General features: G+C 38.1%; 1 protein-coding gene across 1 annotated transcript; it reads right to left on the bottom strand.

Annotated features, from left to right (window-relative positions):
- Positions 1-226: 226 nt before the first annotated feature.
- LOC111319491 (uncharacterized) lies at positions 227-12,676 on the bottom strand. The gene is made up of 8 exons (XM_088750317.1): positions 12,526-12,676; positions 12,084-12,152; positions 11,647-11,712; positions 8,888-9,049; positions 8,479-8,556; positions 5,645-5,712; positions 1,850-5,194; positions 227-1,547 (listed from the first exon to the last, which is right to left on the bottom strand). The coding sequence occupies exons 2-8, from the start codon at positions 12,148-12,150 to the stop codon at positions 1,536-1,538; spliced, it is 3,798 nt and encodes a 1,265-aa protein (XP_088606443.1). The 5' UTR covers positions 12,151-12,152; positions 12,526-12,676; the 3' UTR covers positions 227-1,535.
- Between the last annotated feature and the right edge of the window lie 10,450 nt (positions 12,677-23,126).

Genomic DNA, 23,126 nt, shown 5'->3' with positions numbered 1-23,126 from the left:
TCATGTAACGCGCAAACTAAGCACGTCAATCGACATCCTAAGGAAAGGGTGCCGAGGAAACTTCTGTAGCGGTTATAAAATCAGAAAATATCGAAGTTTATCTCCCAGTCAATAAAACAATTCAAAATTGTTGGGCAAAGGTTCTTATCGAATGAGCCCCACAGGTTATGAGAGATTTCTTAACCTTTTTATTTTCATTTCTTCGACTTACCCCTCCCTTCAAACAAAATTCGAAACATACGGCTTGTCCAATTTTTTCAAATATTTTTTTAGTAGGTAGGTAAACAACCCAATAGGAGTGACTATTTTCATCATTTGCCTCCAACTTCCTTGCAACTTCTGAGCTTCTTTACTTGTAGATTCCTATTATACACAATTTGAACCTGGCCAGTAAAGCAAAAGTTACAACTTTTACTAATTCTCATTTGCTACTGTGCGATTAGTTTTAACAGCACACTTAAATTTTATCGAATCATTTCTGGGATTTTCCGAGGTTAAAGTATCTTCAAAACCGAAAGACTAAACAATCCGCCATATTGAAAAACCTTTAAACAGCCTGAGGAAGACCAGTAAAACTGTTCAAAACGTCGGTTTTGAAGATATTTTAACCTCGGAAAATCCCAGAGACGATTGGAAAAAAAATTTTAGTTTTTACAAAGATGACAGGTGAAAGTTTCAGAAATACGATCACTTAAATTTTATCTTATTGTTTGTACAAAAATAACAGGCGTTCATATTCAAGGGCAAAGGAAAAATCTGCTAAATCCATCGTAATACTAATATTAAATAATGGCCACAAACGTTAGAATCTGTCATTTTAAGTCCAAAATTAAAGAGAAAAATGCAATGTTTCTGCGACACCAAATAACATCGATCACTTATAACTAGGCAGAACTCTTCTAAAAGTTTATCACACAATTTCCATTCGACTGAAACTAAAATAAGCGAGCAATCGGAAAACTGAATATTCTCAAAATTCTATGGAAACTCTCTCGAAATGCATATGGCTTTGATAGCTTTTTAACAACTACAAGGTAAAAGCCGACTAACAGAAACTCCTTTAAAAAGTAGAAAACGTTTGCGAGACGTTTTAACTCTAACGTAGATGTAGTACCCGAAATCTTGTTTGTAGGTATCACCTTCATTCTTCTCATATTGAAAAAGCAATTTGTTATACAGTTAGTCATGATAATTTGAAGTCGTCACATTAAAAAACGCGTTAAAATTAGTTTGAGCAATATACCAAAGATTAAAAAAAACAACAATCCAAAGTCCTTTTCCTTTTGAGTGTCCAAAGTTCTTTTAAGCTCGTAAGAGCAGTTCACGAGAGAGAAAAATAAACTTTTGAGTAAATGAAAATCCTTCACGACTCTTTCCAAATTTAGCTATGCTTGTTTCGGGTTCTCTCTGATTTGAAAAGAAGACTCTTTACAAAATATTTCATTGGTGCTGTGCTGGTTTCCTTTCCAAATGTAAACGTTTGTAGGAAGCCGTTAATTTTGGGTTTCGTCCCCTTTCTGATGCAGTCCCAATGCTTACTGCTTTAACTGAGAAAAGAAAGAATCCAAAATTTAGAGAGGAACGCTGAGTTGTCTCTGAACGCTGAGTTGTTTATTCTTTGGCTTTACAACGTGAAACGATACAATGCACAACGGGATTTTTTATAAAGGGTATCATCTTAAATGTGTCAACTTTGAATTGCATCGCAATCGATCGAGCAAAAAGAGAAATTCCTAACACGATTAAAAGCAAAATAACAAGATAGATATCAATACTCCCGGATAAAGCTATAACTTTGATTTAAAGTCACTTGTAATTTATAAAAAAAAGCTATAAACATAGTATTTACCTGGTTAAGCATCTGAATTTCCTCGAAATCCAGGCTGACGTCATCACCAACGAGTGTAAATGGTGCCCAGTACTTGACCTCCTTGAAGTTCTTAGTTTCTCTCATACACTTCATGGCCTGATTGAGAGCTTCACTTGCCTTCTTGCCCTGAACGAGTGCATCATAGAAGAAACTCATGAACTCCAGAGTTCCCTCGTCGTCAATCGCCCACAAAGTTACCACAACAGATCTAGCGCCGGCACCCAAAAATGCTCGCGCGATGCCGACCACACCCTCAGCCATAACCTCCCCACGACCGCTGTAACAACAACTTAGAACAACCAGTCGTGCCCGTAGCCCAGCTTCTAGAACATCTTCCACCGTCATTAGATAGTCTTTCTCTTGAGGCTGAGGGTCCTCTCTTACGTTGTTTGGTGCCAGGATAATTTCTCCAGTTTCCATTTTACCGTGCGCTGCAATGTGTACTAACGCCACCGATGACAGGCGTTTTAAAACTTCATGTTTTGTTGCCATTCCTCCAGTGAGGGGGGAGATATTTAGCATGCGTCCGATCATCTCCACTTCTTTCCTTGCTCCCGGAAGTTGCACCAACTGTGTTTTCTGGTAGATGATATGTTTGAAACATGGATCGCCAACAAGCAATGCACCTCTCTTCACGTGAAAATCAGATGGGCAATCATTTATTTGTTGTAAGGTTGTCAGGGACGGAAGCAAACGAATTCTGAAAGAATCACTCAGATATGTTGACGTCGAATCCTCCAATGCTGCATAAGGTACGAGGAAAAAAGGTCCCTCGGGAAGAAATGTAAGCTCGTTGCCATTGATCAGACCAGCAATAGGAGATATAATGATGTCATGCAGCTTCTGTAGAGCACTTGATTGAGAGCTTCTCACATCAATTCGAACCATATCGTTCCCCACTTCCCCATCTTTTGGCGCATCAGGTGAAGGAACTCTACCAGTAAGAGAAACTCTTTTTCCGATCTCTTCAAGGGCAGTTTTGTTGAGTTGCTGGATGAAAAATTCCAATTCATCCTCATACTTATAATCGTTCACGTGTACCTTTCTCATCTGGATATTATGTCTACTAAGGAAAACCCAGAAGTAAAGGTAAGGTCCACTAATAGCTATAAAAACTGTGCCAGGTGGAACAAAACTCAGGGAAAGGCACGAATGGGTGCTCCTTGAAGAATAAGACTGCTGATATTTTGTATTCATGAGATCTCTTAAAGCTTGGGCACGTCCATTTTCTGCGGCAAGAAGAGCCTTTACAACTTCACCTTGATTTAGATTTATACGCCACAAACCTTTGTATGCCGCACTGTGCTGATCACGATAAAAAATCTTCCACTGATCTTTGAATTGGAGACTAGCCCTGATGTCATCATACACTTCTACACTAGATTTAAAGCAGTGAAAAGCCATCATAAATTTTCCTTGACACTCAAAACTTGTTCCCAGTGAACAGAGTGAGCATGCCTCTCCAGCCCAGTCTCCTACTTCTTTAGCAATTTCCAGATGACATCGGAGACACTCGATTGCTTTTATAAACTTTCTTTGACGGAGATGAACACTTCCGAGACGGCAGTGACTTCTTCCCTCTCCGGCCTTGTCTCCCACTTCTTTAGCAATTTCTAGACAACGTTGATGGTAGTCGATTGCTGTTTTGAACTGTCCTACGCTACCATAAGCGATGCCGAGATTGCCATAACTTCCTCCCTCTCCGGCCTTGTCTCCCACTTCTTTAGCAATTTCTAGATCACGTTGATGGTAGTCGATTGCTGTTTTGAACTGTCCTAGACCTTGATAAGCGTTGCCGAGATTGCCATAACTTCCTCCCTCTCCGGCCTTGTCTCCCACTTCTTTAGCAATTTCTAGACGACGTTGATGGTAGTCGATTGCTGTTTTGAACTGTCCTAGACCTTGATAAGCGTTGCCGAGATTGCCATAACTTCCTCCCTCTCCGGACTTGTCTCCCACTTCTTTAGCAATTTCTAGATGACGTTGATGGTAGTCGATTGCTGTTTTGAACTGTCCTAGACCTTCATAAGCGTTGCCGAGATTGCCATAACTTCCTCCCTCTCCGGCCTTGTCTCCCACTTCTTTAGCAATTTCTAGACGACGTTGATGGTAGTCGATTGCTGTTTTGAACTGTCCTAGACCTTCATAAGCGTTGCCGAGATTGCCATAACTTCCTCCCTCTCCGGCCTTGTCTCCCACTTCTTTAGCAATTTCTAGATGACGTTGATGGTAGTCGATTGCTGTTTTGAACTGTCCTAGACCTTGATAAGCGTTGCCGAGATTGCCATAACCTCTTCCCTCTCCGGCCTTGTCTCCCACTTCTTTAGCAATTTCTAGATGACGTTGATGGTAGTCGATTGCTGTTTTGAACTGTCCTAGACCTTTATAAGCGTTGCCGAGATTGCCATAACTTCCTCCCTCTCCGGCCTTGTCTCCCACTTCTTTAGCAATTTCTAGATGACGTTGATGGTAGTCGATTGCTGTTTTGAACTGTCCTAGACCTTGATAAGCGTTGCCGAGATTGCCATAACCTCTTCCCTCTCCGGCCTTGTCTCCCACTTCTTTAGCAATTTCTAGATGACGTTGATGGTAGTCGATTGCTGTTTTGAACTGTCCTAGACCTCGATAAGCGTTGCCGAGATTGCCATAACTTGCTCCCTCTCCGGCCTTGTCTCCCACTTCTTTAGCAATTTGTAGATGACGTTGATGGTAGTCGATTGCTGTTTTGAACTGTCCTAGACCTTGATAAGCGTTGCCGAGATTGCCATAACCTGCTCCCTCTCCGGCCTTGTCTCCCACTTCTTTAGCAATTTCTAGATCACGTTGATGGTAGTCGATTGCTGTTTTGAACTGTCCTAGACCTTGATAAGCGTTGCCGAGATTGCCATAACTTGCTCCCTCTCCGGCCTTGTCTCCCACTTCTTTAGCAATTTCTAGATGACGTTGATGGTAGTCGATTGCTGTTTTGAACTGTCCTAGACCGTCATAAGCGTTGCCGAGATTGCCATAACTTGCTCCCTCTCCGGCCTTGTCTCCCACTTCTTTAGCAATTTCTAGATGACGTTGATGGTAGTCGATTGCTGTTTTGAACTGTCCTAGACCTTGATAAGCGTTGCCAAGATTGCCATAACTTGTTCCCTCTCCGGCCTTGTCTCCCACTTCTTTAGCAATTTCTAGATGACCTTGGTGGTAGTCGATTGCTGTTTTGAACTGTCCTAGACCTTGATAAGCATAGCCGATAATGGCATACCTATTCGCCATAACTTTTAGTGCAGTTTTAGATTTGGTAAGCAAATGGGGCACACATTCGTTATTGTTGTCGATCTTAGACCTTGTCAAGGATAGAAATGGATGTGCGAAAGTGCTCTGGAAATGTGTATTTTAGCAATACTAGAATATCAAATAGAATCTTAAATATGGAATCAGAATTCGAGCGAGGGTTTCTTTTAGAGATTTGGTTTTATTAGAGTAAGTGAAGCGACCCTTAAGCGCAATTATTTGTTTAGTTTTGGGTGTCTAGGGTATGCTTCTCTGGAAAAATAAATGAGGGGCCTTCAGCTCAAACTCTGTGTATTCGATATTAGAGCCCCCTTTTTTGGCGAATTCTTGTGGAATAATCGAAAGACTCTATTACAATACTTCAGTTTGTTATAACGGCTCACTGAGGTATGAATAAACCTTGTTTGCATAATGAGTAGAAAAACCTGAATTGAACTTTTTCCAGTTTCATTGAAGTATTTTTCGCATCATGTTTGAAAAATTCTTAAAGGATACGGCCAATCCCATGTGCAACCAGTTTCTTTCTTCTTTGTACAAGCAAAGCTCGTTACAGGCATTGGCTCCTGGAAAGAAGGCAGTAATTGGTGGTGCAAGGTAATTATTTACTGTCAAGGTGTAAATTTATGCAGAAAATCGACTAAATTTGATGTTTGGCTCCGAAACAAATTGTAATGAAGAAGACAATTTGAGATGTGGAAGAACTGACGATGGACAACAAGGAGCTACTGCAAAGCGGCTCCTAATAAAAATTCAATAGAAAACTTATTGACCTTTGTATGCAATTTTTACCCACACAGCAGGCGTAGCCTGCGTCGCAGACAGTCTAACCGCCGGTATAGTCAGTCTGCGCAACGGCTCCCTAAAGCTTGTTCCGATATCCTGCTGTTTGTTTTTCCATTTTTGATTGGCTTACGCGCTATCTGATTGGATAACTCTTGCGAAAGTTACAACTATCACGTAATGCCAAAAATAAATTTCTGAAGGTTTCCCAACTACTCTATAACAGTTGTACATTACATTACATTAAAAGTCAAATTTACTTCGAGCTGGAAACAAGATGTATGCAAATACAGAAGAACGTTGGCAAAAAACATTCAAAGCCGTGAGAGAGCAGTTTGAAATCGATAATCTTCTACCTGAACAGGAAAACGCACTTCGCAAATTTCTTGGAGATCGAAATATTTTTGTAAATTTGCCGACTGGCTACGGTAAAGCTTTGATTTTCCAGTGCCTTCCGATCGCTGCGGATGCTCTGTTCAGAAAGCCTCGCGGTTCCAGTGTTCTCGTTGTAATATCGACGGTGCGATCGCTTATTCAAGAAAAGGAGATGAAGTAATGAAGCGGGCAAAATCCCCGTCAGATCCATCGCAGATTTTTTTCGATGTTGGAGCATCGTGGTCGTCACTTAGCAGTTCCCCAGATCGTTGGACTGTAAGCGAATATTCCCTTGTACTAAGGCTTTTGAGATCTGCTTCCAATTTTTTTGTTTGCTCGATAAATGACCGACGTTTTTTCAGTTTGGCAACACAGTTTCGGCAGACGTAATTGTTTTCGATCGATCGCAAAGATATTTCCAAACTTTTAATCTCGGTGAGTACGTCGAATTGTTTCCATCCCTTTAAAAGTAAAGGCTAATAGTTTCTAAAGAAACTGTTTGGGGCTGCGTCGGTGGGGGTAACGAAATAATTTGAATATATCAACAAAGTTGAAATGGTAAATTGGCCACCGTTACGATTATAAAAGCTGACGTTTCGAGCGTTAGCCCTTCGTCGGAGCTAATGACGAAGGGCTAACGCTCGAAACGTCAGCTTTTCTAATCGTAACGGTGGCCAATTTACCATTTCAACTTTGTTCATATATTCAAATTATTTCTTTACCCCCACCGACGCAGCCCCAAACAGTTTCTTTATTTACCATTTCAACTTTATTTGATATATTCAAATTATTCCTTTAGAAGTAGCACTCTTTCGTTTCCCTTTTCGACGACGCGACAGCATAAATTACCATAAACGGACGAATTAGGCATAACCTTTTCAACCTTTTGAGATGCAAAGGAAACCTTTGTACAAAAGTACTTCCAATATACAATTTACACGCGACGATATTTATTTCTAGCACTGCGTGATAAATTTCGCAAGAATATGATCAATCATAAGGCGCGTAAGAAAATAACCAATCAGAAATGAATACACAGATCCGTGGATCCCTACGAGATATCAGAACAAGCTTTAGGGAGCCGTTTCGCAGACGGACTATACCGGGGATTGTGAGACACGTCCGGCTGCAACGCAGGCTAACCAGGCGTTGACACACTAGATACCATGAATACCAAGGGTGAAGTCACTGGGTATGTGTCAATAAGGGGGCTATACAAGGAAGTGCGGGGGTCCATATTTATTTAATATTTTCCTCAATGACCTGGATATCTTTATAAACGAAACGCCCGTGCTCTTCAAATATGCTGATAGCTCAACTATTTTAGCACCCGTATGGAAGGATTTAGATTCGTCAGTAGACCTGGTAAATCAGTTTCTCAGTTGGAGTATGAATAATCAGATGCTGTGTAATCCGAGTAAGTGAAAAGATCTGATATTTAGAAAGAAGGAAAGTAGCGGTACACGCAATCAGTACGTTCCCATCAATAACATTCATCAATCTGATAGCCTAAAGTTTTGCTCGGTCTGATTTTTCAGCCAATTGTAAATTCAGCGAGCATGTTAGACTTACGCTCACAAAAGCTAACAGGTGCCTTCACATTCTCAGAACTTTACGAAAGGAACTCTTTCGCCAAAAGGAAATTGATCACTTATTTAAGAACCCAGTCCTTCTCATTCTCACTTATGGTCTCGCTGTGCATGCTGCTTCTGACTCTGATTTAAATGTTATACACCGTTTTTAGACAAGTGCCATAAGCGTCATTTTACCTCTCAAACACTCAGCATTTTTAACCTTTGAGAACAGCAAGATAAATCCGTTATCAAAAGAGCTATTGATAATCATAAACTAGGTGTGATCATTCTCAAAGAAAAAGAATTAGTATATAATTTTCGTACGAGGTGTCACCTTCCTCAGATAAAAACAGAGAGATTTAAAAAAACTTTTGTAAATAGACTTATTTTTAAATATAATCTAGTGTAGTATATTCTTCCTTGTATTATTATTGTATTTTATCGTGTATCATTTAATACTTTTTCATTGTTACTTAGGATAGGTATTTTTATCCTTTGATTGAATGAAGACTATTATTCAAGACTATTATTGTAATCCCCACGGTCCCCTTTCGACGAAATCACAGGAAAAATTTTGATGGCTTATGGTTTAAAACCCACCTTTTTTGATAGCTTTGATTAAAGTGGGTTCCAATTGAACAGCAACTGTTGCATCATCGAGACACTCCGGGTAGTTTCCTATCGAATTAAAAAAATAAGGGATCATTACATGCAGTTCTAGTAAAAAGGCCTGAAAAATTGCAATTGCTTAGACAATGCTTTTGAATTGTGATGTGATTACTCCATGGAAAAATAATCCTCTGTTCTATTTCCGTCGCTCGTAACGTGCGGATTTGTATCTCTATTGTTAGTAACGCCCACCTAGTATCTGGAATGCACCGCTTTGGCTCTCCTTATGCAATTTCTTAAGTTGTGGTCCACTTGCGAGAATGATTTCTCTACCTGGAGCAAATTGCGTGACATTACCTTACTATTATTACCATTATGAATTTGAAATTCAAATTCTTACTCAAATGGAAATAGGCTGCTGCCCTGTTGCTATAAAGCTTGGCGTTCAGCCGTTTATCCTTGCAGTTCACTTGTAGTCCCTCAGTGTAAGAATTCATTGCTTTTTCAGCTTCTCCTTGTCTGTATTCTTTGTTACCTTCCTCAAGAAATACTTTCGCTATCTCTGAAAACACACCGTTTGAGTGTTGTAAGTTACAGAACGTTTCCCGTGTTCAGTCCGCGCGGGACTGGTAATCTACGTCATGTATCGTTGATATTATGGTATGGAGCATGTGCTCGGACCTCCAGAAGCCAAAGTTCGGTCCTAAATGTCTGTTTATTTTACTCATGAATGTTTTCTCTACGTTTCCTGAGAGTCCACAAATCTTGTAAGAATGTCGTTACTGTAGTATTTTCGTTTCGCTTCGTTTTGTTTACGTTTGTTTCCTTTTTTGTACAGTCAAACCAGATCTTCGTGAAATTAAAACATATTCGAGCATTCAAGTCTACATTTGCTGGTGAACTCGAAACGTTTGTAAACCACTCGGCTGCGCCACGTGGTTTTCCAACTTTACCCTTGTTCTCCCACCGGTGTATCAGCCGGTAAATCGATAGAAATGGTGGTTTATTGGTTTTAGGACATAAATATGAGTAAGGTTCATCCGAGAGAATAATGAATTTAATCTTATTTTGTGATAAAGTTGCTGGTTCTCATGAAAACTATCAAAAAGTGCGGTACACTAGTCAAAGCGCCGGAAACAGAATGAACTGTCAGCCAGAAGAGCGACGACTATAGTTAGTTTGTCGCTGAATGAAAGCAATGGCACGAAGAAACTGAGCAGAAATTGCAATGAAAACTAACAAGAAATGGCGATATGCAAGATAAAGGCACAAGCTATACAGTTCTTTTGAGGAATACTACAGTTTGAAGGGAGAAAATGCGATTTTTCTTTTCAGAATTGGCCTACCACTGCAATTACTATTTGATAACCTAGATAGCAGTTTTGATATTTTTCGGAGGTTTTTTCAGGGAAATAAAGGTCAGTTTTAGAATTTTGAATGATGAAATTTATTTCGATTACGAGACCTAAGTAACTAAAACAACATTACTGGACGGCACCACGAGAAAAGCGGCAAAATCGCTGATTTAAACACCGTCTGGCTTTTTTTGCAGCAGACTATTTTCCTTCGACCAAATTTGTCTCTATTACCTCAGCTTGAATAAAAGCCTTCTTTGAGTCCTCGTTAAAATTTACAGAACGAGCTTAAAACGTTTAAACTTGGCAAAAATTACCAAAGGAAAGATTACAAATCGCATAGCAAACGGAGTTGTCATTAATCTTGAACGCACATTCACTTTGCAAGTGGTTTTTGTTCTCATCAGTAGATAAGATTTTCAGTACATATCTAAATGAAAATCCAGTCAATTTGTCGCTACAATTTTCTTGAAGAAAAAATATGTCAACTTGTCCTTATCGGGGGGCAGTCTCGGTTATTCTAGTCGAGAATTTTTGAATTTCCTTCACTTAAGGTGGCCCGTACCGGTTTTCATCTTTTTGATGGTTTGTTACTTTGAAATAATACAACAGAAAGACTGACCAAGGCCAGTTGAACACTTTTACGGGGTTGAATTATATAATAATAGGTGTCATTTCATCACTAGCAGTTTCCATGGCAACGCCTTCATAGGCTTATTCAGACGCATTTTTTAGCTTGTGGCTTAAATAATTCGAAAACTAACCCGGTGACCCCGTGATTTTTTTCAGTGATTGCTCTTGGCACTTGAAAAGGAAAATGCACAAAGATTTTTAAAAAATTATACAGAGCTGAATTTCAGAAAATCCAAAAAAAAGGTAATTTTCACACATCGCAAATTTCCTTTCGTAGACTTTTCTACTTTTTTTTTTTCTGATGATTCCTCTCGACATTATTATCATATTGGAAAAATAAAAAGAAGGGTTCACCGGACTTATTTTCATACAATAGCTTTTGTGAGTTTAGCAATTCCCACGCGCGTTCTGCGCATCTCAAAATCCGGATTCTATAAGATCAACATTTGCTCATGATCTTTTATAGCTACCGCTGACCATCGCGTGTGTTCGTACGAGCACCTACGATCTTGTGTTTACAGATGTTTACTGCTAAGAAAATCATCAAACAGCTGTCAAAGACAGCCTCCCGGGCTCATCTTAAGAATCCCACACACGACTTCTGGTTACGAGAGCAACCAGTAAGTTAAACTGCATTTTGAATAAAACGTATTATAACGTTGCAAAACATAGTCTTTTTCGAGATTTTTGGCGTTCAAAGAGTCCTCGTCGAGTCTTCCAAACCATGGGCTTTTAAAAAATCGAAATCTAGCATTCACCTCACGTGGCGCCATTTGACAAGACAGGAAGATGTTTTACTTTTCTATGGGGGTATATAGGCAAAGAAACAATAGATTTTGACCAGTCAGAGCGCGCGTTGTGTCTAAATTAAATAATAAAACTTGATAAGTTATCTGGGTGTCACTGTCTCCGTCAAGCATTAACGCCCCTTGCATCCTTTTCGCCAAATCAATTTCGTTTACTCTTGACTTTGAGTGCCGACTGCAAATGTCCATTTGTTCTCTGCACTGAGTCCTTTGTCTGCCTTAGTGGCAAATTTAACAATGATGTCATGTACGACACGTGGCTCTCGCCAAGTTATTTTCAGAACAGATACACTTTTTGATGTGAATGTGTTAAAAACTACACTAGGGCGTCCTTGAGAGAGTCTAGTTTCACCAGCTTTCCTCACCTCTTAAAGGATCATCGTATACACACAGTTTTGTGTCACTTGACGTAACTTGACTTTCCCCTTTCGCTGAAATTACCAAGAAAATATTTTAATTCTGTCAGTGATTCACAACTATATGCAATTCCAACTAGTGCTCTAACACACTTTATAACATATCTCAGACAAAATGTGCGCTCTCTGATTAGTCAAAAACCTACTGTACATTTGCTTGTATATCCATAGAAAACTGGAAACATGTTCTAGTCCTATCAAATGGCGCCAAACATATTTATGTCATAGAAGCAATAAACTACACTCCCTATCTGTTTGCCGGCTGATAAACCACGCGGAATGTCGGGAAAACACGAGAAAAGTTTGTTTTCCACTCAGCTGTTAATATAACAGATAAACACTTTGAAAATACGATAAAGAAGTCTTTCTTTGTTGCCTCTTCTCACCTGTGGCGGGAAGCTCACTTTTCCCTTCCAGTTTCTCTGCCGTTGTCGGGAGGTTACTTTCCGCCATAGCTGGAAAATAAAATGGAATCGAAGACATCATTGCAAATCAAGAGATTGAAAAGGGTTTAATGAAAGCAATCTAGAGAGAACACCGTAGACTACTTGTCTTTGATACTTTAACATAGAAAAAGAATGAGGATTTGAAGGTTTTTGTTTGTCACACTATTGTGATAGCGTGACAGCGCGAGTGAAGTCTCTCTTGATTATGTTATGCGTGTTTGTTTGTTTGTTTTCGTAGTCTCATCTGATAATACGTCGTCTAAGGCTCTGTGTCATTAAAAAGCATCAGTTGAACGACAAGCTAATTGTGTCCGGCAGGCATGGATAGGCATAAAACTACAATTGCTCCACAGAAGACTCTTTCCGTGTTCTCAGACCTCACCTAATCACGCGAGGAGCTGAGAGAATTGTAGCAGTCGATACGCAGTCGGAAGTTTGCGTAGCCAACACGCAGTCGGAATTCAAAGTTTGCGTAAGCGTCAAGAATTCTACCTTTACCCCGCGAACCTGTTACGTAAAGAAACACCATATCAATTATTTCATCAAGCGCATGTGAAAAATCTCTCACAAAGCTATCAAACTGCTTTTTATTATTATTTCCATTTTATTAACACAGTAGTTATTTAGTGATTAAAAACGAGCGATAAAAAATATGAACGACGTTTCGACCACTCTACGGTCATTTTCAAGTTAGAGTTCATGAGTAAATTTCCGCATACATACGATTTCTGAAACAATGGAATTAAGGTAAAAGCTAAGTATTTACATATAAATAAGAGAGCTAATAACTAATAAAAAAGTGCAAAAATGAAGTGTAAATAAACGGCGAAAAGGATGAAAATTTATTAATATGAAGTGTTAAGGAAACAGCCTCGCGCGAGTAGAGTCGCTCTGTTTGTTCAATTTTGGCTTAAGGTCCCGAATAAAAAACATTTCGAAATTCAAGCAAGTGAACTTGTTTGAGCATTTCCTCAGGACCCTAATGTTCTTTGCGATTTCACATGGTTTGATTCCATGTTCTCTTACATGGTTGCCGATTACCGATCGTTTATGTTCCTCCACCCATTGATGTAGGTGTCGGCTTGTAAAGCCGAAATAATCTGTATCGCACAGATCACACTTGAAGAGATATACAACGAGCAAAACGTTGTATTTTGCACTTTTTATTAGTTATTAGCTCTATATTGTTTATATGTAAATACTTAGCTTTGACCTTCATTCTATTGTTTCAGAAATCGTATATATGCGGAAATTTCCTCATGAACTCTAACTTGAAAATGACCGTGGAGCGGTGGAAACGTCGTTCATATTTTTTATCGCTCGTTTTTATCACTAAATGTTTTAGTGAGAACTTATTACTCAGTAGTTATTTCCAGTGAGTAAAGTCCTTTATAAATTTTTTAGTTTGAAGGAGCTAAGAAATTATAACTCGAAGTAATTGACAACTTCCAAAATTGTGTTGGAGAAAGTCTTGGTTTTTCATCATTTTAAATTTATTCTGATCCAATCTGTTGTATGGATATTCAAAGGAGAAGTAAGGATACCATGTTTTATCTCTTCATGCCTGGAAATATCAACAATGTTGTTTTGCATTACATCAATTTCGGTGAGAACATAAAAGATTTCACATTCACGAATTTAAAAGATCCAATCCCGTCTAATGCTTAGTTTCGTGATCAACATTGCTGTTCTACTCGAAGAAAATTGTGTGCTGGGTTATTTGTTGGTTTTTTACTTTCCATTATTATGTTTTAAATGTTTCTGCATGACGATTAATTCATTCTGCCATTAAGATTAAGCTTTTCCCCTTTCAGAGGAAAAAACTTGCAATCCACAAAATATTTTTTTCTCCCCAGAGCAGGACACTCTCTGTCTGCCATAGCTAAATCGAAGAAGATGAATTCATATCGTGAGTTGTATCGTGACCAATACAATTTCTCTCCGAGTTGATGACGAGAACAGTCATACCGCACCAACAAGTAACTGCCTCCCGGTTAGCTCAATTGGTGAGACCGCTGGACTGTTGTGCGGGAGGTCGAGGTCGATGGTTCGAGCCCCCGCCGGACCAACACTCAAGGTCTTAAAATAACTGAGCAGAATTGCTCTACCTTTCTATAATATCAAGAAATGGATAGACATTATAGTCTGCTCGGATAAGGATGAATAAACCGTAGGTCCCGTCTCCTGTATCTATTAATTAGTTAATCTGGTTAGGCAGGGGACTTTAAAGAACCCACTCACGAGATTTCTATGATGTGGTCTGGCCTGTTTACTGGGAATTTTTTTTTTTTTTTGGGGGGGGGGGGCATCCTTAAATAAGTTTCCTTCGATTGTTGGTAAACTGCTGATGCAGTCCGGCCAAAGTCCCCCGAAAAGTGTTGTGATGCGCATTTGATCATATCCACATGTTACTTTGCGCAATACAAATATTAAATTATTATTATTATTATTGTTTATTACACAAACACCATAGTTCTTTACAGAGTGAAATGTTCAGCAGGTTTGGCCAGCCGAAATATAGTGCTCCGTCTTAAAACTTACTTATCTACGTTGTATCGGTCTTGCCTCTATATTTATATTTCGTATTCTTTACAGACAACTTGAAAGGCGTCTAAGGAATGAGAAGTTTGCATGGCGCCATTTAACTCATTCCACTACAATCACTTTGGAATAATAAAATCTCTCCATTTCATAAATGATGGTTTGTTCGCATGTACTCGAGTTCAGAGCAGGATTTAACGGATTTCACGGGTAACCGTCTCTGATGATATGTCTACATTCATTGGTTTTCTCTCACACATAGAGAGAATTTGATTCCCTCAAGATACCTCCCTATAAATGATAACTTTCTCTGTTCTCGACGATCACAGCTTTTTTTTTTTTTTTTAAAGATGGAGTGGTATCTAATTGTGAGAACAGGTCACGCATATCTATCGCCCGGGAATATATAGAGCTAGTGGTTATTACGGACGCCAATGACCATAGAACCTTGGCCGGACTTAAGAAAAGGAAGAGGCGAGGTCGTGAAAAATTTAACAAGTGTAAGGCAAGGTGAGAAAAACATTTTGGGAGCCACGCTTTTAGCATTTAGTTAGCCACCAACTTTGGCTTATAAATGCATGCGTCTAGTTATACTTGTTAAACTCCCTGAAGAACTCTACGACCGTTTGACGAAACGCGTCGGACTAAAGAAGTATTACAACTACTGTTCGCAGAAGTGCTGCTCACTAAGTTATATTTGAGAAAAAAATTTTAAAGAATTTAAAAAGAATTTTTTTAAAAATTGTCGACTGTCGTCCACGGAAACATGCATGACAGCCGATTACGTCACCTAAACAAGTTTCTCATTTATCGCACGATAAATGATAAATTATCGCGCGATAATTTTTATTTATCGCGCAATAATTTGTCTTCTATCGTGCGATATTTTATCATTTATCGCACGATATTTTGATTTTATCACCCGATAAAAGAAAATGTGGCATGTCCTCTATTGGCCACCGTAATCAAAGCTATAAAAATGTTGTTTTCTTTTAATTTAATTGAATTCAATTTTTAATTTTATTTTTATTTATTTTTTTATTTTTAATTCATTATTTCAATTTTTTTTTTCAATCTTGTAGTTATTTCCAGTGAATAAAGTTCTTCATAAATTTTGGTTTGAAGGAGCTAGGAAATTATTATTAACTCAAAATAATGACCCTTTCCAAAATTGTGTCGGAAAAAGTCCTGTTTATTCGTTTTGAATTTATCTTAATCCAAAAGGCATTGAATATTGTAAGGGGTTATTTTAGAAGTATAGTGGACAGGAAAAATGGCATTTCTTGTTTTTTGCATTGATACTATTGTTACAAGAAAGATTATTTGCTAAAATTAAAAAATAAATTGAAAAACTAAGCGTTACTGTCAGACTCCTGGATAGATTAATCTTGTAGGCCATTGAGAGAATTTATTGTCAGAACATAGGAACATTTGGCGGAGGAAGTAGATTCAGTAAAAGTAAAATCATCAATTATGAAACTGAAAAAACCTATTTATATCTCAACACTTGAGACAACCTTGAAAATATTTATTAGCGTATTATTGGGGGAAAAAAGCATATGATGCTAACCTATTTTAAAGGGGATATTCGGGGAACTTTTTTTGAGCTGAGGAGTTGGTATAGTCCTTCAAATTAGGATTGTGCACCATTATCAGCTTTCACTGAACCCACATTTTTACCTTTCAGTGTACGATGTAATAAACGCGCAAACATATGTGCCACTTTAATCCCTTGTTGCGTTAACAGCATATTTACTAAAACCGAACTGCAATTGAGAGGCGGTCAGAAATAATATGACTAACCACCTTGTGGATACGTAGTTCGAATTGTTGACGACAAAAATTATATTCGTGTCACAGACTACATTATTCGAGGGCCAAGCTCGAGTGATGTTTGTAAGCCCTGACGAAAAAAAAAAATTATAAAAATAATTATTGATCGTGACGCTGTCTAAGTTTCCTTATCATACATGATCAAAAATTCGTAGTCGTTGTGGTTTCTGGGGTAAAAGTTTCATATTTGGTAGCTTTTGATAACGTTATTCAAATATTCCTTCTATTTTTTTGTTTTTCTGAAGTAATGGATGCCGCGAGCGAGCAAGATCAGGCGAATTTTGTGCTCTGATCGATCAACTACCGTGGTGCGGCCTCTTTAATTCCTGCTTAGATCACGCAAAAAGAGAATAGAAATGCTTGTAGCCGATTAAAATACCTCGTGTAATGACGTAACTACACAGTTTATTTTTGTCCCTTGAGTAAAAATTGTTTTTCGATAGTTTAGGCTACTACGGATTCACAAGAGCGTCAAAACACCGAAAGCATAAAGAGTCCAGCGGATTCATTCAGAAATTCCATGGTGCATGTACGTATTTTTTCCATGCAATAAATATATATTATTAGACGTTTTGTTGTGTAGTATCGCTGAGTATTTTTACGAGTTGTGCCGTATTTTTACGAGCCCGTAGGGTGAGTCAAAATACAAATAACGAGTAAAAATACTCAGCGATACTACACAACAAAACGTCTAATAAGTTATTTATTATCCAACACGCCAAACTGTTATTTCAGTGCAGGCGAATTTCGCGGATATTTATTTACGGGGAGTGCGTGTTGTATGGCGCGTTGTTGTGCTGCTGTTTCTATTTTCTTCATTAAATGAAGAAATTTTCTGGTCTTCAAGCTGTTTTTCTTCGTTCGATTCATCTAATGAACTTGGATCTACATTTGCCAGCCATTCTGACTCTTCGTCGTCGGAAATATGATTCAAATTGTCCGCCATTTGTTTTTTTTTTTCGTAACTACAATCCAATTATAATTTATTGCTGTTTTCCTCGTTGCCAGGTTCCCACCAATAACGTAGCTCCATTTTCTGCCTTTAAAAGCACACACAACCCACAATTCCTCTATTCGCTCCGACGAAGGGCTAACGCTCGAAACGTCAGCTTTTCTAATCGTTACGGTGGCCAATTTACCATTTCAACTTTGTTGATATATCCAAATTATTTCGTTACTCCCACCAACGCAGCCCCAAACAGTTTCTTTCGAAACTATCAGCCTTTATTCAATTCTTCGCTTGCGCGATGCGAGAAAACCAGTTTAACCGGTACTACAATAGACGAGTACAATTTGTACTCGTCTATTGTAGTACCGGTTAAACAGGTTTTCTCGCATCACGCAAGCGAAGAATTGGATTGTAGTTATGGAAAAAAAAAAGTGGCGGACAATTTCAATCATATTTCCGACGACGAACAGTCAGAATGGCTGGCAAATATAGATCCAAGTTCATTTGATGAATCGAACGAAGAAAAATCGCTTGACGACAAGAAAATTTCTTCATTTAATGAAGAAAATAGAAACAGCAACACAACAACGCGCCAATTCCGTTCCCCTTCGCATACTTCTGTCACGGACTCCCGTAAATAAATATCCGCGAAATTCGCCCGCAGAAACAACAGTTTGGCGTGTTGGATAATAAATAACTTATTAGAAGTTTTGTTGTGTAGTATCGCTGAGTATTTTTACTCGTTATTTGTGTTTTGACTCGCCCTACGGGCTCGTCAAAATACGACACAACTCGTAAAAATACTCAGCGATACTACACAACAAAACGTCTAATAAGATATATATGTATATTGAAGAAACCTTCGCCTCGTCCCCAAAAATGGAGAGAATGAACTTAGCCAATGTACAGCCTTCTTGAGCTCACGCTTGAAGAGACATTATAAACTCGAGAAGATCAAAGATAAATTCATATCCACAAGCAGAAATGTTCATCCTGTTTATCATACAGATATTAACTGAAAATTTGAATCAAAGACAATTTTGAAACAAATTTAACAGCATCGAATGTAGACATCTGCTGCACCGAAACTCAGCTCTCCGAAAAGCAATGTTAACTTCGGACACAGAAATATAACCAGGCCACATTACGAGAGATATTTTCCAAAAAAAGGATCGAATTTAATCTTGGAGTGGTTCTTGGAAAGTAAAACCTTCATGTTATAAATCCAGTTATCATGACGACATCGATATCTTTATATGCGACGATATAAATGGTACGCTTATTGCAAGCAGCAAAGATGTCATGTTTTCGAAACAGAAAAAATTCTGATGTTCTATCGACATTTACCGTTATTATTTCTATTCACCGTGAATGATAAGAAATCAAAACTGTTATCGCCATTTAAAAACAGAGCAGAAACGTATTCATTTTGTATTAAATTTCCTTTTTTTCAACCTCAGGTTTCGTTTCATGCTTCGTTTCATTTTTGAGAAATATTGGCGGGGTTTGATGTTTAATAGAGCTAAATATAGAACACTGAGGTCATCCAGCTTTGTCACGTGTTCACCAAGTGCTTCTGCCGCCGGCCTTGTAGTCACATACTGTCAACCCCTTAGTTCCCAAGATCTGATTGTTAATTCTCCCTCTAGCTGCTACACATCTCCTTTGAAATTACTTACGAGACGTTGGTTTCAGATCAAGATCACAAGTTTAACCTGATAAGTTTGACTATTCTCATTGCCTGTTTGCTGGATAATGTATGAATTTTATAAGGAGAAGTTTCATGTAAAATTACTTCTGGGAGTTAAACGGTTAAGGAAATTGCATCGCGGACAGACGATTCAGCTGTGATTCAAATAAGAGAACCCTGTAGAATTTGTGAGCAGAATGTAGTTTAAATATGTTTATATCTGACATCAACAAACCTAGAAAAAAATCGAGTCAAACTAAACCTTCGCGCTTCCAATTAACTTAGGCTCTAAACAGCTGTCATGATTTGTAATATAAAAATTATATCATTATATTAAAATATAATATAAAAATTGATTTGTAGCTGTTGAACTATCTTCCTCTGAATCTCTCTATTCCCAAAACGATGTCATTTGTTATTTTTACATGCCTGAAAATATCAAGAATGTTGTTTTGCGTTACATCAATTTCGATGAAGACATAAAAGATTTCATATTCACGAAATGAGAAAAGATCTAATCCCATCTAATGCATAATTTCGTGTTCAAAATTGCAGTTCTACTTCAAGACAATTCTGTGCTCTATTGTTTGTTGGTTTTTTATATTTTATTCTTATTTTTATATGATTCTGCGTGAGGATTAATTCGTTCTGCGATTTAGATTCAACTACTTCCCTTTCAGCAGAAAATAATCGAAATTCGCAAAATCCTTTTTCTCCTCAGAGCAGGACACTCTGCCATAACTAAATCGAAGAGGATGAATCCGTACCGTGAGCTATATCGTACCAAAATACAATTTCTCCGGCTTTATGTTAATGACTAGAACAGTAATACCATATCTACAAACAGTCGTGTATTGTTTTTTTTTTTACTACAAAAACACCACAGTTCTTTACAGACAACTTGAAAGGCGACTTCACAAAGGAATGAGAATTTTGCATTCATTCATCAACCTGAGAAAGTGACACGAAAGTCGAATGGCGTGTCTAAAGCTGAATGGTGATATCAGTCCGGTAGCACAGTTTATCTGATGAACAATTTATCGTCTTTCCATAAGAAAAGCGTTACGATGTTGTCAAATTTTCATTTTCCGCTTTCGCCGTGACAAACTCATGAAGGTTCTAAAAATAATGGCGATCAACTTATTTCGTGTAAATGACTCCCGCCAATTCTGCAATTCTGCTGTCAAAAGTGACTAAAATCCCCAGTCAAATTCAATGGCGCTATTATATGCATTCCACTACAATTATTTTTGGAATAATAAATCTGTTCATTCTATAAATGACGGGTTTGTTTACATAAAGTCGAGTTCCGAGCAAGATTTAGCGGGCAACCATCTTTCTGATGTCTTCAATCACTGGCTTTATCTTATATGTAAAGAGAATTTGGTGTTACATCAGGATACCTCCCTTAAAATGATAACTTTATCTCTTCTCAAAGATCACACATGTTCATCACCGGATGGAGATATAAAGCTTAAGACTGGAGATGCCATCAATAACATAGTAGTCTGTATATTTTCTTTCACAAATTTCCCATCTTTTGATTATAATATGCTACTTATTATTTTCCTATCTTTCCTCACCTTAAGGTGCCACTATTTAACCCCAATAGAGCTCTTTTCCAAGAAAACTTGACTTCTCGTCGTAACTAAAGAAAAGCAGATTCAAATCATTTTGCGTCTTGTGGAGGAAGGTGTCAGTTGATTACATTAAAGCGAAAACCATACCTACTCCTCTTAAAGAAATACGCGCTGTAAGTATTTTCTATCTGTGAATTCCATGCATCGTCGTGCGTACAGAGAACCTCAGCGTATCTTGCAAAAATTTTAGTGAATGAGGTATTACTGAATCAGTTTTCTGTAAATTGGGACCGCGAAAGATAAATATGAGTCACGTAAGTTTCTCTCTCTTTGAGTCTCAGTATTTTCCGCTGGGTTAGGATCCAGTAAGTGTGGCTATATACCACGGTTCGTATAAGACAAGCGGCGCACATGATACTGGAATCAGTAATGTTGTAGCTGCAAAGATCTTCTATGGGTATATAAATCAGCTACCTAAAGGTTTGTACGTGACGATAATCTACGTGTCAGCAACGAGAAATAATTCTTTCATTTTAACTGTTAAAGACCGAGGAGAATTTTCTCTTCGGTCGTCGGATAAAGAACGATTTTATCTGTCGTAACGAGTGTGTACTGACGAAAAAAACATTAAGCCTCTTAAAGGATTCATTCGTTAAACCTTAATATTTAGATTTTTGAATATTTTTTATTCGACAATGGAGCTCGGCGTTTCTTTATCTATTTTCAGACATGACACTTTCGACATTGCAGATCTTAGCAGTATGCAGGACACTTGTCATATATGAACCCAGTGTAGGTCTTGATTTACGTAAACGATAATTTTGTGGTAGAGTCTCAGATGATAAAATCCGAAAGCCTAAGATTCGAGTCTTAAAGGGATGTCAATCCTTTTCTTTCCCCCACGCTCGTGACGAGTAAATATGATAATTTTTTTTCATTCCTTCGTTTTACATTCCAAATTATTTCTATATGTATATTAAGTCAATACCCGCTTATCTCATTCACTGCATCAGGTCCTTGTAAACTAATTCAGTTCTCACCTTAACTCTTGTGAAAAAGTGATTTGCCTCACAAGTGTGTAACTAAACCCTGTACTTGTTAACACCAGCAGTATTGAGGAAGCTGAGTATGAGCTCATCCAACTCGAAACAGAAAATCTTGTATCATTTTTTTATCTCGTGATACATGATTCGATTTTAGGACTATAATACTTCACTATTTATACGTGTACGCCAAGTTAGGACTTGGCGTCATATAATGTTATTAAGGTTTTATTTTTATTAATCCAGAGTATACCACTAGTTACTCGGTTGAAGCGCTTAGAGAGCCACTAGTTACTCAGTTGAAGCACTGTCCTGTATTACCCTTGTTAAATAAAGTTGATACCACAGTAATATAACTTTCTCCTTTTTTTTGGTTGTTGCTTGTGTGGCTGGTCGTCAAACCGCCGCTTGGTTAGCCGGATTGTAGGGCGACGGACTACCGTGTAAGAGCTTGAGAATTCAAGCCCCAGACTGGATGTGGGAGAGCATCTGACAGCAGCGAATTTCAGAGTATTCGGAAAAAAATATTGAGGCTTTGTGTTGTTTCTTCCCCAACAACGAAAACGTTTCGAGACGAAAGAGAGTGCGAAATCTCCCGTGCTAGAGATAGCGACAACAACTTTATTTAATTAAACAACTTTATGAACTTAAAGGTCTCTTCTGTAATTTAATCATAATAATAATAATAATAGTTTACTAAACTCTCTTGCAGTAACTTACTGAATTAACGAGTTATGATACAATGAAAACTTAATAAGAACGACTATGTACATTTCTGTATACATTAAGTACAAGTTATATACACCACACGGAACATACATCACATTTGTTAAAAATACTTTAGAGTTAAAAAGTCTTCGGTGCGCTTCGTTCTACAGGTAGTAACGTTTCTGTAAAGATACAACTGGTCTGATTTGTGCCTGAGGTTATAGGGACAGGCATCGTCTAAGCGTCTTGGTAGAAGAGGATTGAGAGGATGGTTTAAGTCCTTCATTTTGCACATATACTCTTTACATATCTTATCTCTTCTATACGCAAGGGTCTCCACCCGTGCTAACTCGAGGGATTCTGAGTAACTATCGGCACATGGGAAAATTATCTTAAGCACCCTTTTCTGTATGGATTCAATTTTGTCAGATAGATAACCTGGAATGGATTGCCATACTGGTACGGTGTACTCTATAACAGATCTAACAGCGCTTGTACAGACCATTAACATGCTACCTTGGTCAACGCCGGCTCGACGTAGAATACGTAGAGAGTAGAGCTTCTTGCAAGCTTTTTTATATATGTAGTTAACATGACTATTCCACCTAAGGTCGCTATCGATGAATACTCCTAGAATCT

This window comes from Stylophora pistillata, chromosome 2 (genome assembly GCF_964205215.1).
Source record: "Stylophora pistillata chromosome 2, jaStyPist1.2, whole genome shotgun sequence".
NCBI lineage: Eukaryota > Metazoa > Cnidaria > Anthozoa > Scleractinia > Pocilloporidae > Stylophora > Stylophora pistillata.
This window is presented reverse-complemented; position numbering and strand designations above follow the sequence as displayed.